General features: G+C 35.4%; 1 protein-coding gene across 2 annotated transcripts in view; it reads right to left on the bottom strand.

Annotated features, from left to right (window-relative positions):
- Positions 1–21,612, bottom strand: part of Col4a5 (collagen type IV alpha 5 chain) — a 216,853-nt gene that overhangs the window by 2,194 nt on the left and 193,047 nt on the right. The window contains exons 43-51 of one of the 2 annotated variants that reach the window (XM_077106377.1): positions 20,015–20,023; positions 15,056–15,189; positions 11,974–12,046; positions 11,754–11,825; positions 10,881–11,009; positions 9,492–9,590; positions 7,409–7,621; positions 2,029–2,206; positions 48–162 (exon numbers count right to left, since the gene is read on the bottom strand). In XM_077106377.1, the coding sequence (XP_076962492.1) occupies positions 48–162; positions 2,029–2,206; positions 7,409–7,621; positions 9,492–9,590; positions 10,881–11,009; positions 11,754–11,825; positions 11,974–12,046; positions 15,056–15,189; positions 20,015–20,023 (1,022 nt within the window). The remainder of the gene's footprint in view (positions 1–47; positions 163–2,028; positions 2,207–7,408; positions 7,622–9,491; positions 9,591–10,880; positions 11,010–11,753; positions 11,826–11,973; positions 12,047–15,055; positions 15,190–20,014; positions 20,024–21,612) is intronic. The other variant, XM_077106376.1, reaches the window with a different exon arrangement.

The following is a 21,612-nucleotide window of genomic DNA, read 5'->3' as shown; positions in this document are numbered from 1 at the left end:
ATGGACAGTGAATTATAATGACAAAAACAAGGAAGAATGTTTTATACCATCATGAAGGAATAACCAATCCACAGAGAATCCCATCCTTGAGGACAATGTGGAATCTGGATGGTCTGACTATGAACTGCAATCACCACAGCTGGAGCTTCACATACTGCACATCTGGTAAAGAAAAGGGAGAGAGAACATAATTTACAGAGTGAGTATATGGTAAGTAGCAACACTGCTTCTTTGGAAGCCTTCCTGATAGGGAGGCCCATTAAGGTATCTTTAGGGCTGAGAAAAAGAGGAAACAGCACTTTGAGAATTGGGTTTGCATAAGCACTATCTTCTAATATTCAAAAGATTATAAACTGAAACTGTAAACATTTTTCAGGAAACTAGGAACCACTGCTATAACATTTCACTTTATATTCTGCCTTGATTTTTAGTATTCATACTCCTATAGTCCATGCCATAAGTGTTCTAAGAGCCTGATTAAGTGTATTTCATATACTACTTGCTATCAAAGTGCCCAGTGAAAGAGTAGACATTTAGTGACGTTACAACTATGGTTAAGAATAATGTCTGGTAAGCTGGATAAAACACAAATAGAGAGTTGCTTAACCTCTGCTCATTATTCTTAGTCCAAAGCATACTTATTAACAATAGTATTTGGCCATATCCAAATAACTACAACATATCCAGAATGGTGGGCAGGTGTTCAGGCACTTGAAGATATGGCTGAAAAATTCAAAATCAAGTAAAACAGTAACACATTAAATACAAATGAGTCTACCAGATTGTTAATAGGGGACCTCTTGAAGTATGACTTAGACCAAATTAGCCCATTTTGCCTACATATTACATTTAGAGAACTTTTTACTCCTCAAAGTTAGGACTGATAAAACTATTGCTCACATATGCAAGCACACACATATTCTCTAAGGATTTAGGCAAATATATTTAAAAGGGTATCTTGAGTTTGTTACAAAGACTAAATGAGGTTTAATCTTTATATTCACTGTTATAGGAACTATACTTGCCAGTGATTCATCATTTACAGTTATTGGAACCCTAGATCATGATCAGAATAAAAGTGCCAATATCCAACATTCCTGGGAGATTGAGTTAAATAGGGTTCCAAGGCTCCAAAACCCCAGGAAATCACTATTTAAAGTACCATTCTCCTCTTCGTTACTCATGGGCCAAATCTTAGCTATCACTTTCTCCTTCCCACAGCTAATCAGCTGCCAAATCCTATCTATCCTAATGATGTGATACATGTCCCCCACTGGAAGATCTAATCCATTCACATCAGGACTAAGGCAATTCTATCCAATCTAACTGGTCTCTAAATCATGACTATCCCTTCTGGAATCCATGTTATAAACTGATGGCTTTTTAAATCTTCCCTGAGGTGTAGCTCAAAAATTTGGTAGTCTCCTCATAATATACCAAATAAATTCTGAGCTATGATTTGGTACTGAAAGTATCCTACTATCTGAGCCCAAGCTAACTTTCTAATCATTTCTCCACATGCAATTGTTAAATACTATGTTCTAGCTACAGTAATGTATTACTCATTCTCATTATCTCTGCCTAGTATGTCTTTTCCTTTTATATTGGTCTATGCCTCAAATTCTTTCAATCCATCATGGACAGATCAGTTTAAATACATTTTTTCCATACAGATAACTAGATTTTGCCAGTTGAAATTAAATCCATTTCCCTATGATTTTTAATATTTCTATTTAATCCATCATAGCATTTAGCCCAAACCTGTCATATATCAGATTGGTTTATGTATATTTATCTAATGATTAGACTATAGGTTTTGTATACTACACTATGTGTATCATAGGACCTGGTGGCAATCAGATCCCCAATAAATACAGATCAAACTAAAATCACTGAATTGAATATTAAAAAGTACAACTGTTTACTTAACTGGGAGGAATATCATCAGATTATTAGCTGTAGACTAATTTCTGAATACCTAAACTAACTGGGGGTTGGTAAAAGTCAAAAGATAAACCAATGCCTCACCGACTAATGAATGGCTGGATGCTCTGGCCCTTCAGGGGTTCCATGCTCATTGGCATGGGCTCTGGGGTGGAAAGCCAGTAAGAATAGTCATTTCTTGAAGCAAAGTTGCAAACATTATTGATGTTGCAGAACATGAAAGGCATCGTACTAAAGCGACGAAGGCAGCTGCCAGCTGTCCCTAGGAAGAATTGGAAAGAGAAAGAGGAAGGACTGCATTATGATAACACCTTAGTTTCTTCTAAAACAGTAACAATCTTTCAAAAAGGAAGATGACATTTTTTAGATAATACCTGCACTTTATTTCTTATATTCTAAGATTTACTCATATCTTAACATTTCTAAAATCAAGATATATTTTTAAAGAAATATTTTTAGTTGTAGATGGACACAATAACTTTATTGTTTATTTAGTTTTTTATGTGGTGCTGGGGATTGAACCCAGTACCTCACACATGCTAGGCAAGTGCTTTACCACTGAGCCATAACCCATGCCCATAAAATCAGGATATAATTTACAATTTATGAGACATTTTTTGTTCTATCTCATTGCATATTTCCCAGTGCTACTTTTTAACTGGTGATGCATCTTGTTAACAATAATATATTATGGAAAATATTTGGTAATTTACTATGTAAAAGTGAAGGATGTACACTGAATCCTAATATTAATATTTCCTACTCTGGGCTGCCCTCTCTTCTAAGATATCCCCAATCTCTTTAAACTTGGAGACAATAATAGTGCTGACCAATATGTACAGCAACCACAGATAGGTTTGGAGGTGAATAAGTAAGAAGGCAAAAAATAAGAGAGGAAAGAAGGATGGAGGAGAAAACAAAGAAAAGGAACTAGACTTTGAAGTACAGAGTGGGTAGAAACAATGTGATTATCTTCACTAGTAAATGAGCCTTTCTGTTTCCATTCACTCACAAAAAGGTCATAAAAATTAGGTTCCCTCTCACATATGATATCTATTTTTTTTTCATCAGAAGTGAAACTGATACCATGCAAGTATTAAGCTATTAGTTATTGTGTCTCAGCTCCAAATCCACCTTTTATAGTCTACTTAATAATATCAGGGTCTAGGACTTTACAAAGAACATTTCTACATTGTCAGTTGTCATTGTTGGTGTTTTGTGAATGCTGATATTTAAAAGCAAATTTTTGCATCACTGTTTTAAATACTGCAAATGTAATAATTTGAAATTTAACATTACCATTTAAAAATGTGTGAAATTATTTTTAATAGTTGAAAATTATACATTGTTCCATCTGTATTTGGAAATTATATTTCAATTCTATTACTTTCACATAGTTTAATCCTAATGCATTTTTTTATTTTGGGGAATCTTTTATTAATCATCTTATTATATTTTATTGAAGCAAAAATTTAAATAAAATAACCTTGTTAAACATTCTGTGACCATAAGTCTTTATGGGTTGATTATTTTATTTTTTATTTACTTATATGTTTATTTTGCAGTACTGGGGATTGAACCCAGGTGTGCCTTACCACTGTTATCACTAGTCCTTTTTGTTTCTGAGACAGGGTCTTACTAAGTTTCTGAGGCTGCCTGCAAACTTGCCATCTTCCTGTCTCAGCCTCCCAAGTTGTTGGAATGACAGGCATGCACCACCATGGCCAATTTTAAATATTTTATTTTCATTGTAAGCTAGACTCTGTCAGTGAAGTGAGTACAAAACGGAGGAAAATTTGTGGGACAAAGACTAGATAAAATTATCTAAAGACATTAAATTAAATTAATTTCATTAACTAGAAATTTGATATTTAATTCAACTTATCTAATGTCATATTGAATACAGACCCCTTTCTCTTTGCATTACATATTTTTTCCAGGGCTGGGGATTGAATCCAGGGCCTCAAGCATGCTAGGCAAGCACTCTACTACTGAGCCACATTTCAGTCTTGAATTACGTTTTTATAATTTCATAGTGCTTGAAAATTTCTAATGGTGTTCTATGGATCTGATTGATCATGATTATTATTAATTTACAACTGATTAAAAATAAAGACACTGTAAATTTTGATAATTACTAAACAAAAAGGTAAACTTTTATTACAAATAGATTTGTTTTCTCTCCCTTTCTTTCTTTCTTTGAGGTGCTGGGGATTGAACTCAGGGCTTTATGCATGCTAGACAAGCTACCACCAAGCAACATCACTAGCCCCAGAAATAAATAAATGAATAAATATAAATAAATAAATAAATAAATAAATAAATAAATAAATAAATATTGCTACCAGGGATAAAACTCAGGGGCACTTGCCCACTGAGCCACATCCCTAGCCCTATTTTATATTTTATTTAGAGACAGGGTCTCACTGAGTTGCTTAGTGCCTCACCATTGTTGAGGCTGGCTTTGAACTTGAGATCCTCTTATCTCAGCCTACAGAGCCACTGGGACTAATGGCATGTGCCACTGTGCCCGGCCCCAGAAATATATTTCTTTTTTTTATTTTATTTTATTTTTTTTAGTTTTTGATAGATATTTAAAAAATTTATTTATTTTTATGTGGTACTGAGGATCGAACCCAGTGCCTCACACATGCTAGGCAAGCGCTCTAGCACTGAGCCACAACCCCAGCCCAGAAATACATTTCTTAATGAGACATATTAGAAATGAGTTATAGAGTTTCAGTTAATGGAGACTTTAACAAAATTGTTATCTTAAATTGCCTCTTTGAATTTGTCTCTGAGGTATTTACACTTCAGGTCAATGTGGCACAGTGTGATATTTTACAGAGTTGGGGATGGTGAAAGGGAATATGGGAAAGGTATTACCAGAAGCACATTCATGTACAGTTTAACTTTAGGAATCCTTGGAAACCAAGGATTTGAAAATTAATTCCTTTAAAATTATGCTTGTATACCTCTTGGAAATTCTTCATGTATCCAAAACGGTATGTTTATCTCAGACTGAATATGATTTATAAAAGACAGTGTGGGTCATCAGAATCATATGGAATTTAATATAATAGGTTTGAGATAAACCTAAGAGTCTTTTTCAAATTTCCTCAAGTCAAAATTAATTGATTTTGTCTAATTTATCTATTTTTTCCAGGAAAAAAAAAATAAGTGGCTTAGAAAGAAGTGACTGCCTTGAGGTCACGTAAGAATAAATGACAGCATGGCAGAACTGTAAAAAGGATGCATGAAGAAGTGGCAAGGGTTGAATTAAATTCCTTTTTCCATCACAGTTTACCTGTGTGATCTGTTAGCCAGTTCCTTATATAAAGAAAAAAAAATGTCATATATTTTCTATCATAGATGTGAAAATCAAATTATATAATAAACATAAAAGCATTTGTACATTATTATAGTAATTTTAAAAGAAAACTAATCTATTGCCTAAATTTTGGGCAGAGTTTGAAATATCCCTAGTCTCATAAAGAAAAGGAAGAGGTACTTCTATGGGAAGGCCCATAATGATAGGATCATGGCTATTTGTCATGTATGTGCTATTGCTGGCCCACAATAATACAAGATCCTGGATTATAGTCTCCAAATTTAAAATGACAGAGCGAGAGATCCCATCTACTCCCAATGCCTTCCATACCCTGAAATTATAAGGCTCTACTAAACAAATAGGTCTCATTATGTTTTTCTTTTCCTCCCAGAGAGAAAAGTTTTGGTATTCCATGTATCTGTCTCCTCCATCTTCTTTCTTACATACAATAATTCCTCTACTAATCAAAATAAAAACTGTATTTATTTGATCAGGTGATTGTTTCTTTAGTATCAAGGCCAAACTTAGCAGAATTTTTTGTTTATCTAATTTAATAACTGAATGAGCACAAGAAAAGCCTGTGTAATCTAGAACCAGTCTTGGGATTTTGAGCCCTATCACAGCCTTCCTGTGTCTAAGGCCAAAACTATACCACAGTCAGGGATAGTTTGTAATCTCCAAGCCTGAATGCAAACTGACTGTTCTTGATTTACCAAATACATGCATTCTGCAATGTTAAAATGACATACTGAATAGAAGACTCCATTTTATCTTTGCATTATATTTTTAAATTTCATAGTGCTAAAAATTTCTCATGGTTTCATATTGCCCTGATAGGTCAGAGTTGAAGTTTACAAGTTTGATTATACATTAGACTGTGTCAGTGAAGAGAGAATGGACAAAAAAAGAAGAAAAATTTTATGGGAGAAAGACTAGAGGAAAATATTTAAAGATACTATTTAATTAATGAGATATAAAATATTTAAACTTGTCTAAAATAACATTAATTTAATGAAGATTTGTCAATTGTAAAATTAGAAAGGATGTAACATAAAGGAAGAAAAAGAGGAAACGAAAACAAAAAAATGAAAAGGAGAAAAATAAGAGAAAGAAAAGAGAAGAGGGAAAAGAAAGTTGGGCAAACTTTCTTCTGCTTTATTTGGGTACATAAATTTATCTATGGTCCTTGGCTTCCCATTTCCTTCTACTCCGATAAGCCAGAATTGGCCAGTGGGTATGGCCATATGTCCTGGGAACAGAGTGAGAAGATCAGACCTCTGGGGTTCTACTACTAAACTGTTTTTATAAAATGAATGGCCCAGCTAATGAGACCTCAGGAAGCCTCCAAGTATAGACATCCCAGAAACTACAAACCCAGACTATCTTTAAATGTCTTTATGCAAATAAAATAGTAAATCCTAAATAGGAGCCCGGGGTCAAATAATGAGATCACAATATCCAACATCAAAATTCCAGGAAAAGAAATGTTGGGAATGAGAGAGTCCTTGAAAGTCATCCAATCCAGCTTCATTTCATCAACCAAGATGCCCATAACAGTATAGAAAAGATACATGGAAACACATGAAATGAACTAGATTTTACATGGAAATATGATATTTTATATAACTTTAAGTTACTCTGATAATATTTTGTAAAACTAAGGCATTGTTTTAGGAACTACAAACTAGCTTAATTAAGCAATGACCTTACTTTCTTGGATCTAGGAACTAAGCCTTTTCAGAATTTATCTTTCAACTTGATGAAGACCAGTCTCAGAGAAGAGGAAACTATCTTCCATGAATTATAAACATTGCCCACTCAGGCAGCTGCTATACTACAGAGAACAGTTTAATTTTCCTTAATAACTAAGCTAACTGAATGTAAATGTGGCCCTTTTGAAAATACTTTTCTTTAGGCCAAGGAATATACCTCACACTAGCTACTTAATGCCTTTAGTTTATGTTTAAATATTACTTATTTAAAAATCACAGGAAATATATTCAGTTGACCTTGACATGGTCTTCAATTTCAAATCCACAAAAGGGTGACCTACTTTGTCCAAGGTTACCCTAGAATCCAACAGGAATTTCAAAACAAAAATGCACCATAAGAATAATATGCCAATTATCTTACCTAAGTCTTGACCATGGGCTCTTTTATTTCCTTGAACATATAGGAGAGAAAAGCCTTCATAGACCTGAACTGTTCCCTCTGGGCATTGGGGTGCATCAGTTGTTTGGCTGTGGCGTGTGATGAGGAATCCATGAGCAATAGAGGAGGATCCTGGAGGACCTGGGGGACCTTGCAATCCATCTGGTCCTGGGGGCCCATCCAAACCACGAGTACCTGTTTCCATGAAATCATCAGTATACAAGACTAAGTAAGATCTGACCCACTCTATGGCTATTGACAAAACATGGTGACCTCATTTAATTAGTTAATTTATTCAATATTTACAGTGTCTATAAAGCCATCATAATATTTCATGAGCACCAATTACAAGTAACAAACATATGGTTTCTGTTTTCAAGGAGATCTAAATGTATTTGTTTTTCCTCTAGCATTGCTTGAAGACATCAGGCCCTAAAATAGTAGGTTAATGAAACTATGGATGGGAAGAAGTGATACGATTGGGAGCCTATATGTCATTTATTCTCTTGCTATACTAAAGTAGTCTGATTCCCATGACCAAATTTCAGCCTGCTGTTTTGTTCATCAAAGAAAAAGGAAGGGTGTTGTTTCTACAGGTCTGCTAGATTCAGTGCTAAAAAAACACTTTCCTTTGAATCTGTCTGAGAAATTATTCTCAGGAATACCTTGATGTTTAGAAAATAGGGAGAGTGTCCTGTAGGAACCTTTTCAAAACGCCTATATATATATATATATTAAGTTTCTCTTTGTTTATTTATTGGTACTGGGGATTGAAGCCAGGGGCCTTTTACACAGACCTTTTTATTTATTTATTTATTTTTATTTTGAGACAGGGTGTTATTGATTGGCTGTGGCTGGTCTTGAACTTGGGATCCTCCTGCCTTAGCCTCCACAGGTGCTAGAATTATATGCGTGTGCCACCGTGCCTGGCCCCAATTGCCTATTTCAATCTATTATTGGCTTCCCTTAACCATTCAGTCTCTTGATTTGAGCTTACTTAAAAGTTTTCTTTGTATACAGGTGTTTAACCACTATGTACGTGTAGTCTTGGAGTTTTTAAAAATTTCATAGCAATACTTGTGATGAGGTTGACACCAACTTGTTTCTTCCCTGGAAATACAAAATTAATGAATTGGAAGGGTGTTGGCTCTAGGAAGGTCATATGTATTACAACTCTGCCTTGTTGCCACTGATATTTTTTGCCAATACAAATTCTTTATGCTTATATTATTTAAAGTTATATTTATATTATCTAGAGTTGCTAACATATATCAAGAGTCTACTGAGTTTATGATCTTCTATTCCTATTTTAGCAATCTTACATGAGTGTTTTTTTTAATTACAAGTTGACTCAAATTCTTTTTGGAAGTAGGTTGACTATAGATGGAAATTTAGTGGATACCAGAGTCAATATTATCAGGAGCAGTTTATTATTGAGTGACTTCCAATGTCTGCATATCAATATATCTTCTCAGCATAAGATGTCATCATGACTCTGAAAGGTCTATGGGTTCACTTAAACATTTCATTTATATGTACTATATTTGGTGAGTGACATTATAACTTACTGTGATATTTTCAAAAGTGGAAGGATCCATTAATAGTTCCAAGGTGGTCAAGGGATTTAAATCAACACACTGAAACTAGCAAAATAGGTAATTACATGGAGTACCTGGAGGAAGATCTGAGTTTTCCAGTGCTTTACACACATAGATAAAATCCACCATTTGTGGCAAATCTTCTGGGATTTGTCTTCTTATTTTTTAAAAATATATTTTAGTTGTAGTCGGACACAATTACTTAATTAATTTAATTACTAAATTAATTAATTTATTTATATGTGGTGCTAAGGATCGAACCCAGCACCTCTCATGTGCTAAGTCAGTATTCTACAGCTGAACCATAACCTTAGCAGCCTTCTTATTTTATTTTTTCCCCAGCTCTAGATTCACTAGCCAGCTCTGTTTCTCAAAAGGAAGATCTCAGAGCTCTAAGTGGAGGCCTATATCCTGAGGCCTCCCAGACTTAAAGACCACCATCAGCAGCACTGTTTTAGTTGTCTTACCTGGTTGACCTGGCAGACCTGGGTCTCCTTTGCGCCCTCCAGCACCATCAAAGCCAGGGAGTCCATTGTGTCCAGGATCTCCTGGAGGGCCAATTGGACCTACAGGAAAAGAAATGGGATTTTCAAATGTGAATAGAATAAGCCTACATCCAGATAGATCTAGCATATGTAAGGTTCTTTTTTATTCCTTTATTTTATTTATTTATTTTTATGTGGTGCTGAGGATTGAACCCAGTGCCTCACATGTGCTAGTCAAGCACTCTAGCATTGAGCTACACAGCCCTAGCCAATACTTAAGGCTCTTCAGATACTACATTCAAATTCTGGTTTTATGCTAAATCCAGTGAAGTGAAGAAATAGCTCAGACAAAAGAAGCAGACAAGAATGCAGCCTTAGTTTAAACATTTCATTTGCCTCTGAGGAGATCCCCTTAATATGGTAGTTGTACTCTCCTCACCCTCAGAACCAGATAGGAATGCAGGTCCCCACTTTTGTTATCTATCCCACCACATGGAGGGCTATAACTGCCAGGTACACTTAATTTATTGATAGACTGACACTCATTTAATAAAGGGGAAAAGATTGAAGTTAGTTGTATAATCAAAGTTGGCTGTAAGCATACAGTCAAATGGCCAAGTAGAACAAAGTTAGTTTTAAATAAGAGGGGAAAGTGGTGCAGGCCTATAATCTCAGGGACTCAGGAGGCTGAGACAAGAGGATCACAAGTCTGAGGCCAGCATGGGTGATTTATAAATATGCTATCTCAAAAAAAATAAAATAAAATAGAAAGGGCTGGGCATGTAGCTCAGTGGTAGAGCACCCAGGGTTCAATCCCCAGTATTGCCAAAAAAGAAAAGGTCAAGGTAGGTCTGGGAAAGTAGTAGGTAAGCATGAGGCCCTGTGTTTGATCCCAAGTTCCATCCCAATTGCCACATCTTTCTATTGGGTGAGGTGGAGAAAGCACTAGACCTTAAGTGCATGTCCATTTCATTACAGTGTTTTTAACATTAGTCTTTCAAATTAGAATGACCAGACAAGCTAAATGGAATACCAGTAGGCCTAAAAGAAATTCCAGCATATGAAATTAACATTTTTAAGAAAAAAGGAAACGGGCCCTATGGTGATCTGGTATTTTACTAGTTGCTGAGACTCCGATTATCGCAGACAAACTGACATGGAAAAGGGAAACGTTTAAAATGTTTTTTTTTTATATTTATTTTTTAGTTGTAGTTGGAAACAATACCTTTATTTTATTTATTTTTATATGGTGCTGAGGATTGAACCCAGGGCCTCGCATGTGCCAGGCGAGCACTCTACCACTGAGCCACAACCCCAGCCCTGTAAAATGTTTTAAGTAGATATGCCTAAAGACATGATTGACAAAGGTACCTGGTAAACCTTGAGGGCCTGGTAGTCCTGGTGGGCCTTTTAGTCCAGGTTGGCCAGGGACCCCTGGAGGACCAGCATCTCCTTTGATTATAATACTTTGTCCTGAAGGACCAGGTAACCCAGGAGGACCTATGAGGCATAACATACAAATGTGAAGGTGGGGAAAAGAAAAGTCAGAAGAAATGAATGCCAAAGTGACCTAAGCTCAGTATAGGAATTGGTATGAAAGAAACAGGCATTTGACTGCTGCCATATCCAACATAAATATGTTGGGAACGCTACCATTATCTCAACCAGAAGACAGAAAAATAATTCTCTTAGGGCCAATAGAAAAAATGGGCACATCATCTTTATTTTTGAGCCGTGAACATAACTCAGTTACTACAAAAATCTAATCTAGTATGAAGCAGCAAACACTTCTGTCAGGGGAAGACAATCTCATTCCCTGACAAGCCCATTCTGCTTCTAACACTATTTGCAATTCACTATTTGTTGTACTTGTCAAGGGACCCACTGAACTAGTAGGAAACTGTAGCAGATGCCTTCTTTTACGGTTTAAAGGAAACCTCCATAAGCCTCTTAGCAAAACAAACTGTTTAAATATAAAAATAAACATACATATGTGATTGTTCTTGTGATTTACTCAACTGAAAGTATAAAAGCCAATAAAATCTCAATTAAAGCATTCTTGTTGATCCTGTATCTAAAATTTAAAAGGTCTGCTACCAACATTACATTAATAAAATGGTTTATGACATTAGTGAACTGTGGATTTAGATGCATGACAGTTTGGATGAATAATAGAATGCAAACTTTCAAGTTCTTTAATGTGTCTAAGCATCAGTCATAACTAGCTTCAGGAATAATTCTTACCTGGGGGCCCTATAAGACCTCGTTCCCCTTCAGGGCCAGTTGAACCAGGTACTCCAATGGGTCCTTTCATGCCTGAAAAGAAGGTACATACAATTGCACATTGCATCCATCACATCAAAGCAGCAGAGCCACAGCCTTTACTCAGACAAACCAGAAAATGGGTATCTTGTCCCAAAAGAGTTTCACTTAAAGGGAAACCTCAAAACATCCTTTCAAATACCTGGGAATCCTGGAACACCAGGGAGACCAGGATCTCCTTTCATTCCATTGAGACCTGGCCGGCCAGGATTACCCTAAATAAATAAAATTATCAATGTTAGGAAAAAAAATGAGGGGAGGAAGGGGAATGAGGGTAGAGATAATGGAGAATGATTTATAGCACTGTTTATAGAGTGCTTCTAGGATTCAAATCCCACCTTCAACTGTTATTATGTTGTGGGATTATTTAACTTCTTCAACCCATAGTTTTCTCATCTTTAACATGGAGAAAAAAATAGTTCAATTACTTTGTGCAGTGGCAGTGATATATTTAAATGAGATAGTTCATATTAACTGTTCAGAAAATTGGTTGGATATGGAGCATGTTTTTAATAATTAGTTAATTATTATTTTATTATTAACAATACTCTTCCTTTGTAGTTTAGATCTCTGGTGGTGAATGCTTGTGTTAGAATCACATGTAGACAAGACAAAGTTTGAAAGACAATAGAAAACACACTGTAGGGCCTGTTATTTAACTGGGTTTTAGAGCCATGAAAAGTGTGGAGAGAAAAAGAGTAGAAAATAGTTTTAGAATGAGTCTAAAGAAGGAATTTAGAATGGCAAGTTCATTTAAGAGGCGATTGCAGTTGGGTCTGGGGACACATTACTGTAATCATAGAAACTTGGGAGGCTGATGTGGGAAGATTCCAAGTTTGAGGCCAGCCTCAGACCCTGTCTCAGAATAAAAAATAAAAAGGGCCGGGGATGGAGCTCAATGGCAGAGTGCCCCTGGGTTCAATCTCTAGCACTAGAAAAACAAGAATATGTACAGGAGGTCTTCTCCTGGTGAAAGATGCTCCTGGGTATTAGGTTCTAGAGGCTTCTACAGTAGTTTAAATGTGGAACAATGAACCTTGTAATAGTAGGAATGAAAAAGGGGTAAGTCAAGAATGTCCTGTTATGCCAAAATATAATGCCAAATAAAAAGTGGGGAGAAGCATGATAGAAAGTCATAGGATCCACTTCAAAGGGTCTTTCAAATCTGGGACAATGGGAACATGAAAATAAGTTACAACGGTTTAAAAATCTATAAATCATTGAAAAAAAGCAAGAAATGTTGAGTCACTACTGATCCAAAGTTTGTAAATAAATAGGAGAGCAGGGAGGGCTCTTGCTTACAGTAGGGTTGACTGGCAGTATATGTGGAGGGAATGCTAGAGTTGGGAAAAACCATGATATTGCCACTACCCAGTAGAAATTGGTTGAGGCAAAATTCACTGATAGATATTCAATGTAGGGAAATTTTCAAAAGGAACAGCATATTTGCGTGATCTTAATGTCCTTTTCCCCAGTTTTGCTTGTTAGTTCCAAGGGGAAAAATAACAACCATAAAGAGAAGAAACTGTACAACAGCTTGACTAGATTATCAAAATTAAAATCACAAATAAGGAGCAAAGGGACATCAGGGGGCCCTTTCTCTTTTACCCTGAGATAGACACAATATCACCCATGTAGTATTCCAACTGATGATGCATAAACTGAATCTAATTATGAAGAAACATCAGACAAAAGAAATTATATTCCATTTTTTTAGATGGGATGAGGTTACAATTTTTGAATTATTAATTTATTTATTGGTACTTGACATTGAACACAGAGGCAATTTACCACTGAGCTACATCCCAAGTACTTTTATTTTCATTTTTTTAAAAAGTTTTGATATAGGGTCTCCCTAAGTTGCCTAGGACCTTGAAAAATTACTGAGGCTGCGATGTAGCTATAGCTATAAGGGCTATAGCTCAGTGGCAGAGCATTTGCCTAGCACATGTGAGGCACTGGGTGCAATCCTCAGCACCACATGAAAATAAATAAACAAAATAAAGGCATGTTGCCCATCTATAACTACAAAAAATATTTAAAAAAATAAATAAATAAATTACTGAGGTTGACTTTGAACTTGTGATCCTCCTTCTTTAGCCTCCAAGTAGCTGGGATTACAGGCATGCATAAGGCGCCTTGCTGAATTTTTTTTTTTTTTTTTTTTATGTTAAGGTCATGAAAGAAAAAAAAAACATAGGCTTAAGAACCATTCCAGATTGAAAGAGACTAAGGAGACATGACAATTACATGATTTGGTATAGACCCTGTACTAGAAGAAGAAGTGCTAAAAAGGACATTACCAGGTCAACTGAAACAATTGGGATATTAAAGGTAGAAATTAAAATACTATTTTGATGATCAATTTTCTGAAATTGACAACTATACTATACAGTTACTTAAGATGGCATTTTTTAATGAATATTTTTAGTTGTACTTGGACCTTTATTTTATTTATTTATATGTGGTGATGAGGATTGAACCCAGGGCCTCACACATGTTAGGCAAGCACTCCACCACTGAGCCACAACCCCATCCCCTAAATTTTTAAGACTAGGTAACTAGAAGAAGAGTTTCGATGCTATGGGGAAAAGGTTAGATACTGGAAAACTTTAAGAGCCACTATTTTCTAGATGATATATTTTTTCCTGCTATAAAGTAACATTCACAGTTAGAAGGCAGCCCAGACTGTCTGTGAAATCTACCAATAATCTGATTGAATAAATGAAAGCAGTTTCAAGGATTCATAAAGAAGTATATGACCCTCTGGATCATTCTAACCAAGGTAGAAAGGACAGGAGTGGATATGCTATTGTTCTGTTTTTATAGGTGCAGACAAAAACTCAAGAGTGTCTGTTATACTCATAGTCACAAAGCATAGGTGTGCAGTGGAACTGAAATTTGACCCTAACTGTATAATTTAAAGTCTAAAATATTTCCACTTACCATAATTACTTCCCTATGGATGGACTCATGCACATGCAATGTTCTGATATACATGTCTCCTTTGCATAAATTTGCTTTCACTAAGAGTGAAGTATCTTTTGAAGAACCCTTTAGTTGGAAGACTATAGGAAACTTTCCTTCACCATTTTTTTAATTCGCCAGTGAGCAATACTTAGAGCTTTTCAGATGAACACTAATTAAAATGTTATAGCTTAGAATTCTCATTTTGAATGTAAACACCCATATTCCTCTCTCAAATATCTATTTCCATTTCCTACCGGAAGTCCTGGTGGTCCTTGATCTCCTTTCAAACCAGGCAAGCCAGGTGGCCCAGGTGGGCCTGGGTTTCCCCTCTCTCCTTTAATACCTCCATTTCCAGGAAGACCTCGGGGACCTTCTGGACCTGGTAGACCTTGACAATGCACAACAAATGACCACATTTCAGTATAGTATACAAGTAGCATAAATGTCATTCTTTTAAAATATTAATAATCTTTGTATTAATTTATGGGATAAAATTGAGATTCCATTAAAATTATACAGACTGTTCCTGATGTAAATTAGATTGAGTCATTTTTGCTATTAATGCTGGATTGTAGAATAAAACCAACAAATTCTGTCTAAAAGAAGGACTCAGGACATACTTATATTTACTTCTGTAATCCCTAACAAAGTGACTTAAACTGAAATGAAAGAGACACAATGGGGCACTCTTTTGAAATTGGAGAATACAGGTATCAGAATCACCTGGAAGGCTTGTCAAAATCCTGGGCCAGATCAGCAAACTGGATGAAGGGGACTGAGGAGGAGGAAGAAAGGACAGGGAAAAAGAAGAACAATAGAATGATTCTGATCATGTATGTGCATGCAAGAAAGTGACACAGTAGATCCAGGCATCGGGTGTATCCACAGGACACTAATTTTAAAAATAAAAGAAGTAAACATAGTTTGGATTGAAAAGGGATGACAGGAGTGGAGGGAGAGAAGTGGGAGGCAGAAGTGCTGAGGACTGAATTGGAATGCATTGTTTCACAATTAAAATAAAGTCCCTGAATTATGATTATGTCAAGTTGTATCCTAAAAAGTGTAACTAAACAGAAAAAAAAAAAATCCTGGGCCCACCCCCAGGATTTTGGCTTCAGTTAGGCTAGAGAGGGGCCCAAGAATTTGCATTCTAACAAAAGTCCAGAATAAGCTGAAGCTGCTAGTTGCAGGATCACACTTAAAGAACCCCTGCTGTACGGTTATTAAGGATTGAAGCCATTTGTCTCCCTGTGATTAAAAGTAAGTTACTTGGGACTGGGGGTGTAGCTCAGTAGTGGCGCACTTGCCTACCACCTGTGAGGCCCTGAGTTAGATCCCCAGCAAAACAAAAAGAAACAAATGCATTTAAAAAATAAAAAGAAAAGAAAAAACTGCTCTATTTGAAAGAAGTTATATTTATTCAGCTTTTGTTACTATGTAATTAAGATATTGAAACACATAACTTTAATTTCATTTTAGGGATATGGTTGGTACCTGGAAATATTTGAGAATGTCAAAAATTTACTGATTTAGGGCTGGGGTTGTGGCTCAGTGGTAGAGCATTTGCTTAACATGTGTGAGTCACTGGGTTCAATCCTCAGCACCACATACAAATAAATAAAATAAAGGTCCACTGACAACTAAAAATATTTTTTAAAAATTACTGATTTAGTACTCTTAAAATTTATTTAAAAATGTTTTCATGGGTTGGGGATGTAGCTCAGTGATAGAGCTCTTCCCTAGCATGCACAAGATCCTAGGTTTGATAGATTCATTCATTCGTTTATTTATTTGTAGTACTGGGGATTGAACCCAGGGCCTCATGCAAAAATTCTACATACATCTTGTGAACAAATAAAATAATTTAAAATGGGATTAAAAATATTTAGTTTCAATGGGCCTTTATTTTATTTATTTATATGTGGTGCTAAGGATCAAACCCAGGACCTCACACATACATGCTAGGCAAGCACTTTACCACTGAGCCACAACCCCAGCCCCTGAAATGGGATTTTGATAAGCCTTTTTTATTGGAAGGGAGTACCAGGGATTGAACCAAGGGGCACTTAACCTCTGAGCTACATCCCCAGCCCATATATATAACATATAATATTCATACATATAATATATAATGTATGTAATACATATAATATACATATAATATAGACACATATTTGAGATCCTCCTGCCTCAGCCTCTGGAGCTGCTGGCATTACAGGCGTGTTCAACTGTGAGCTGCTAAGCTTTTTTCATTATGCTATGTTTAAAACCTGTCTTTCCAAATAAAGATATTGTTAGAGGAAAGACAAGGATGGTAGGAACATGAGGGTTAAAAAATAATTCTATAAAATGGGCCCACTGTGCTGACTCCCACATGCTTTCTTTTCCAAGAAGCAATTTACCCATAGCCCTGCATGGCCTCAGTGGACAGGATATGTCACACTCCTTGGCAAAATACCTACTCACTGCAGGAGAAATTCAGGCCCAAAAAAAGTTGATAAGAGGAACCCCAGTTACCCTGAAGGGGGAGTGTTTTGTGACCAGATCCTGAAACTCAGGGAGGTAAGGATAATTCCTCTTAACAATAAAATCTGTAAGAATGTATGATTAAGAATCCAATTAGAACCAATCAGCAGGAGCCAAGGTGACATATAGTTGTCATGGCAACAGGGACATGAAAGTCTGTTGTCACCCTGCTATCAAACAAAAGTCAAAAAGTGTACCTAGGCGGGAGTCTCTGGAAACTTCCCTAGGATCCCTAATAAAACTGAAATGCAGGAGAGGCCTCAAAGAGCAGATGACTGTTCCCTTTCCCTTTTCCTATCCCTTTAATGAACTCATTCCTGTTACACTCTGAGTGAAATGTCTAAAATCTTTCTGACTTGATCACAAGAATAGGGGTTTGAAGTGGAGGTCTTTGTGCTATCTCATTTTCCCAGAAGGCCCCATCCCTGTAACAATACCAGGTCCATTAAGCACCAGGGAGAACTTAACATTGGCCAAGTCTTTTGTCAGCAGATGGGAAATAGATGCTACATATTTACAGAGTGATTGGTGGTTAAGGCTGAGACTAAATATTCTGGACTTAATTATTACAAAGTCCTAAGTAATCAACAGTACATAGCTTACACTTATACATTTTCTCCTCTGGTAGTCTTAGTTCTTTATTGATTTCATCAATAAAATTAAAAATATGTAGGTACTATTATTATTTTTGTGGTGTTGTGGATCAAACTAAGGATCTTTTGCATGCTAGAGAAGCATTCTACCACTGAACTACAAGCCCAACCCCTATAGATATTACTTCTCTGGAATCATAACAGTCATATGAACTTAGAATACTTAGTTTACATAAAGACGAAGGGTCATCTTTTTGATCTAAGATTAAATTTAAACTTTAGTTTCCTTCACTCTTATGACTCAGAATGAAGAGCTCCATATTAACAAGACAGAATGAAATAGTGATTATGAAACTGGACCCTGGAGTAGAATGCTGGTTAAACCCCAGCAGTATTTCTCATTAGCTGTTTGAACTTAAGCATGAGTATTAATCTTTTTGCTTTCAATTTCTTCTATACAATGAAAGCAAGATCACAGTGGCTTGGGAGGCTGAGACAAGAGGATCACAAGTTCAAAGCCAGCCTCAGCAAAAGTGAGGCATTAAGCAACTCATTCAGACCCTGTCTTTAAATAAAATACAAAATAGGGCTCAGTGGTTGAGTGCCCCTGAGTTCAATCCCTGGTACCCCACCCCCCCAAAAAAAAGAAAGCAAGAATATCATCTACTTTACTATGTTGTTGCAAGGATTAAATGAAATAACATGTATGAATTACTTAGCACAGTGTCTGGCACACAGTAAGATAAAAGTGTTGTTTTTATATTTATTATAACTATTATTAATTTTTTTGGTACTGGTGATTGAACCCAGAGGCCCTTTACCACTGATTTACAATCCCAGCCCTTTTAATTTTTTTTTTTTTTATAATTTTGAGATAGGGTCTTGCTAAATTGCTCAAGACCCTGTTAATTTGCTAAGCTGGCCTCAAACTTGCAATCCTCCTGTTTCAGCCTCTCAAGTTACTGGAACTACAGGTGTGCACCACTGTGCTCGGCTACTGTTAGAATGAACATATTTAAAAATATGAGCCTGTTTTTAATCTTTCAGTTTTCTATGTAATTTCATTATGTAGCACTACTCCATCTTGCACATGAGAAAGATAAAGCAGGTTCACAACAGTGTAATAACTGTCTTTATCATAAACAATTGAATTCAAGTAATCATCTTAGCCTGGCAACCAGACAACACAAAAGTCATAAGAAAAAAGTCCCAATCGTAAGGAAAAAGTTGGGGTACTTTATACTTTTAAAAAAAATATCCAAAGATGTAGCTGCTTAGCTCAAATATAGTATATAGGGTTTTACTAGCAAATTTTCAGTTTTATGATTTAGACTAGATGTCAGGTAGCAAATCAGCTTATTAAGAGAAAAATAAACTATCTGTGAATGATTCTGATGATGACTACAAGGTAAGATTTAAGAGGGGGGAAAAGATTCTTTGACAACTGACCATCTTTCCCAGTTAAGTTACCAGAACTGTATCATTTGAAAAACTAAACAGAAAGGGGGGTGTTGTTCTTTTTGCAATTAAAAGGAAATATTGGGAATTTTAAGTTAATTCAGACCTGCTGCTTAGAGTTCCTTAAATTTATATTAATGAGTTACTAATGACATAAGGGACATATAGATTTTATTTTTAACAATATTCAATAGTTTCCCTCTTCCCTTACTGAAAAGAAACAGGAACACATAGATCAGGGCAATGTGAGCCCCCCCTGCTGAAAAAAAATCAAGGAACTGAAATCAATATGTAGAGATTATAAATGGGCCAGATGCCTGCCTAAATAATTGTCTTAATGAAATATATAATGTAAAAATTGTTTTCATTTAAAATTCAACATATCTCTAAATAGGATTATGTATTATAAACAATCAAAACCATGAAGACCTGATATAATTTCAAACACAATTCTACATAACTCATATTACCTTTACTAGAATGTTAAAACTCAAGCAGATATTGTTTGAGGATGACAACACTGTTCAATAATTTCTGAATTATAGAAAATAAAGTACATTTCTCTTATCACATATATAAAGCTTAAAAACAACAAACAACAACAACAAAAAAGAATTGACCAGTGAAGAGTCTAACCTTGAAAACCTGGGAAGATCAGAGTTCACCAAAGCCCAAATCGATGTTAGCAGTATCAGACATCACACAGTACAAAATAAGATTATGAGTTAGAAGTGGTTCACATTATAGCACAAGTTAAACAATAATCCTCTTTGCCAGCATTTCTAAACCTTCAGCATAATGAGTATGCAAACAGAACCATACAGGAGAGTAGAGAGCCAAACCTTTTTAAATTGAGCTTAGTCTAGAGAATAAGCTCCCTGTATTCATTAATTAAAAAGAAAAATGGAAAACTCTACTGAAGACATGTTAACATTTCTATTGTGATTTTCCAAAAGTTAGATCCTCAAAACATTAAAAATGGCAAAATAGTACCATTTCACTGACAGTCTTCAGTTTCTTTAACAAAGTGGTAATTTTGGATGAATTTATATTAATATTGGCTTCTGCAATTCTTTCATATAAACAACCCAGTGAAAATTTTTTAATATGTTCAGACTGAGATAATAATTAACTTTAAAGGTCTCAATGACAAAAAATACATAGATCATTTGTGACAAAATAGAAACAATCAAAATACAAGTATGCCATTACCAATATATCATGTACTTTTGTTCATCTTATTTGAAAATTATTCTATGAAGCCACATTCTGATTTCTTCCCATAATTTATCAAGAGACTTTCTTCTGTGAATCACTAGTTGCCATAAGTTAAAGAGAAAAAGCCAATATATACATGTATACCACTGAACTTCAAAATAAAAGATTCCAATTTTCCAAAGATGTAAAGACTATCAATGAAGGGGTACTATAAGAAATTCTACATGCAAATCCCTCCCCAAACCACAGAAAATATCATGATTACTTAATTATTATTCAATGCACATATTAAGACAGGCTATTCACTATTAAAACAAGGATCATTAAATAAAAAGATAAAAGCCTACAAATATAATGCCTCTTGGTTAGTGTTAATTGACTATAAACACAATTTCCTTTTCTTACAAGTCTTGCTATGATTTATAAACACTTAATTTTAGCAGAGAGAATAAATTTTGCTAAAGTACTGAGTCCCAGGAGTTAGAAGACCTAGGATTTTATTCTTGACTCTGCTACTTTATATATATATATATATATATATTTTCCTCCAGCCTCATCCTCTCAATTAAATCTCTGAGCACAATGGGAATAGTGTTATCTACTGTAGCCTACCTCACAGAATTGTTTTAATGATCAAAGCCAAATTTTAAAAGATAGACAAGTTCTGCCAGTTGCAAGGTGTTAGAGAGAATACAGAGATGAGTAAGACACAATCTTTGCCCTTAAGGAGCTTACAATAAAAGTACATTATATGATGTAAGTGCCACATAAATAGGAAATACTATCATCATTGCCCAATAATAAAGCTTTTAACACATTTGATCATTTGAAATTTAGAAAGCTAAAACTGGCTTTTTTTTTTTTTTTTGCTTAAATTGTTTCTAAACCATGCACAGCAAACTAACTTTTAAGTCAGCACTCAGACCAGAGCACAGTCTTGCCATGCAATTAGTTCAATAAATTATAATTTCTCCTCAATATAGTTCAGAGTTCAAGTACAGACCCATGTATATGTG

The sequence above is a fragment of the Callospermophilus lateralis genome, chromosome X, assembly GCF_048772815.1.
Source record: "Callospermophilus lateralis isolate mCalLat2 chromosome X, mCalLat2.hap1, whole genome shotgun sequence".
NCBI lineage: Eukaryota > Metazoa > Chordata > Mammalia > Rodentia > Sciuridae > Callospermophilus > Callospermophilus lateralis.
This window is presented reverse-complemented; position numbering and strand designations above follow the sequence as displayed.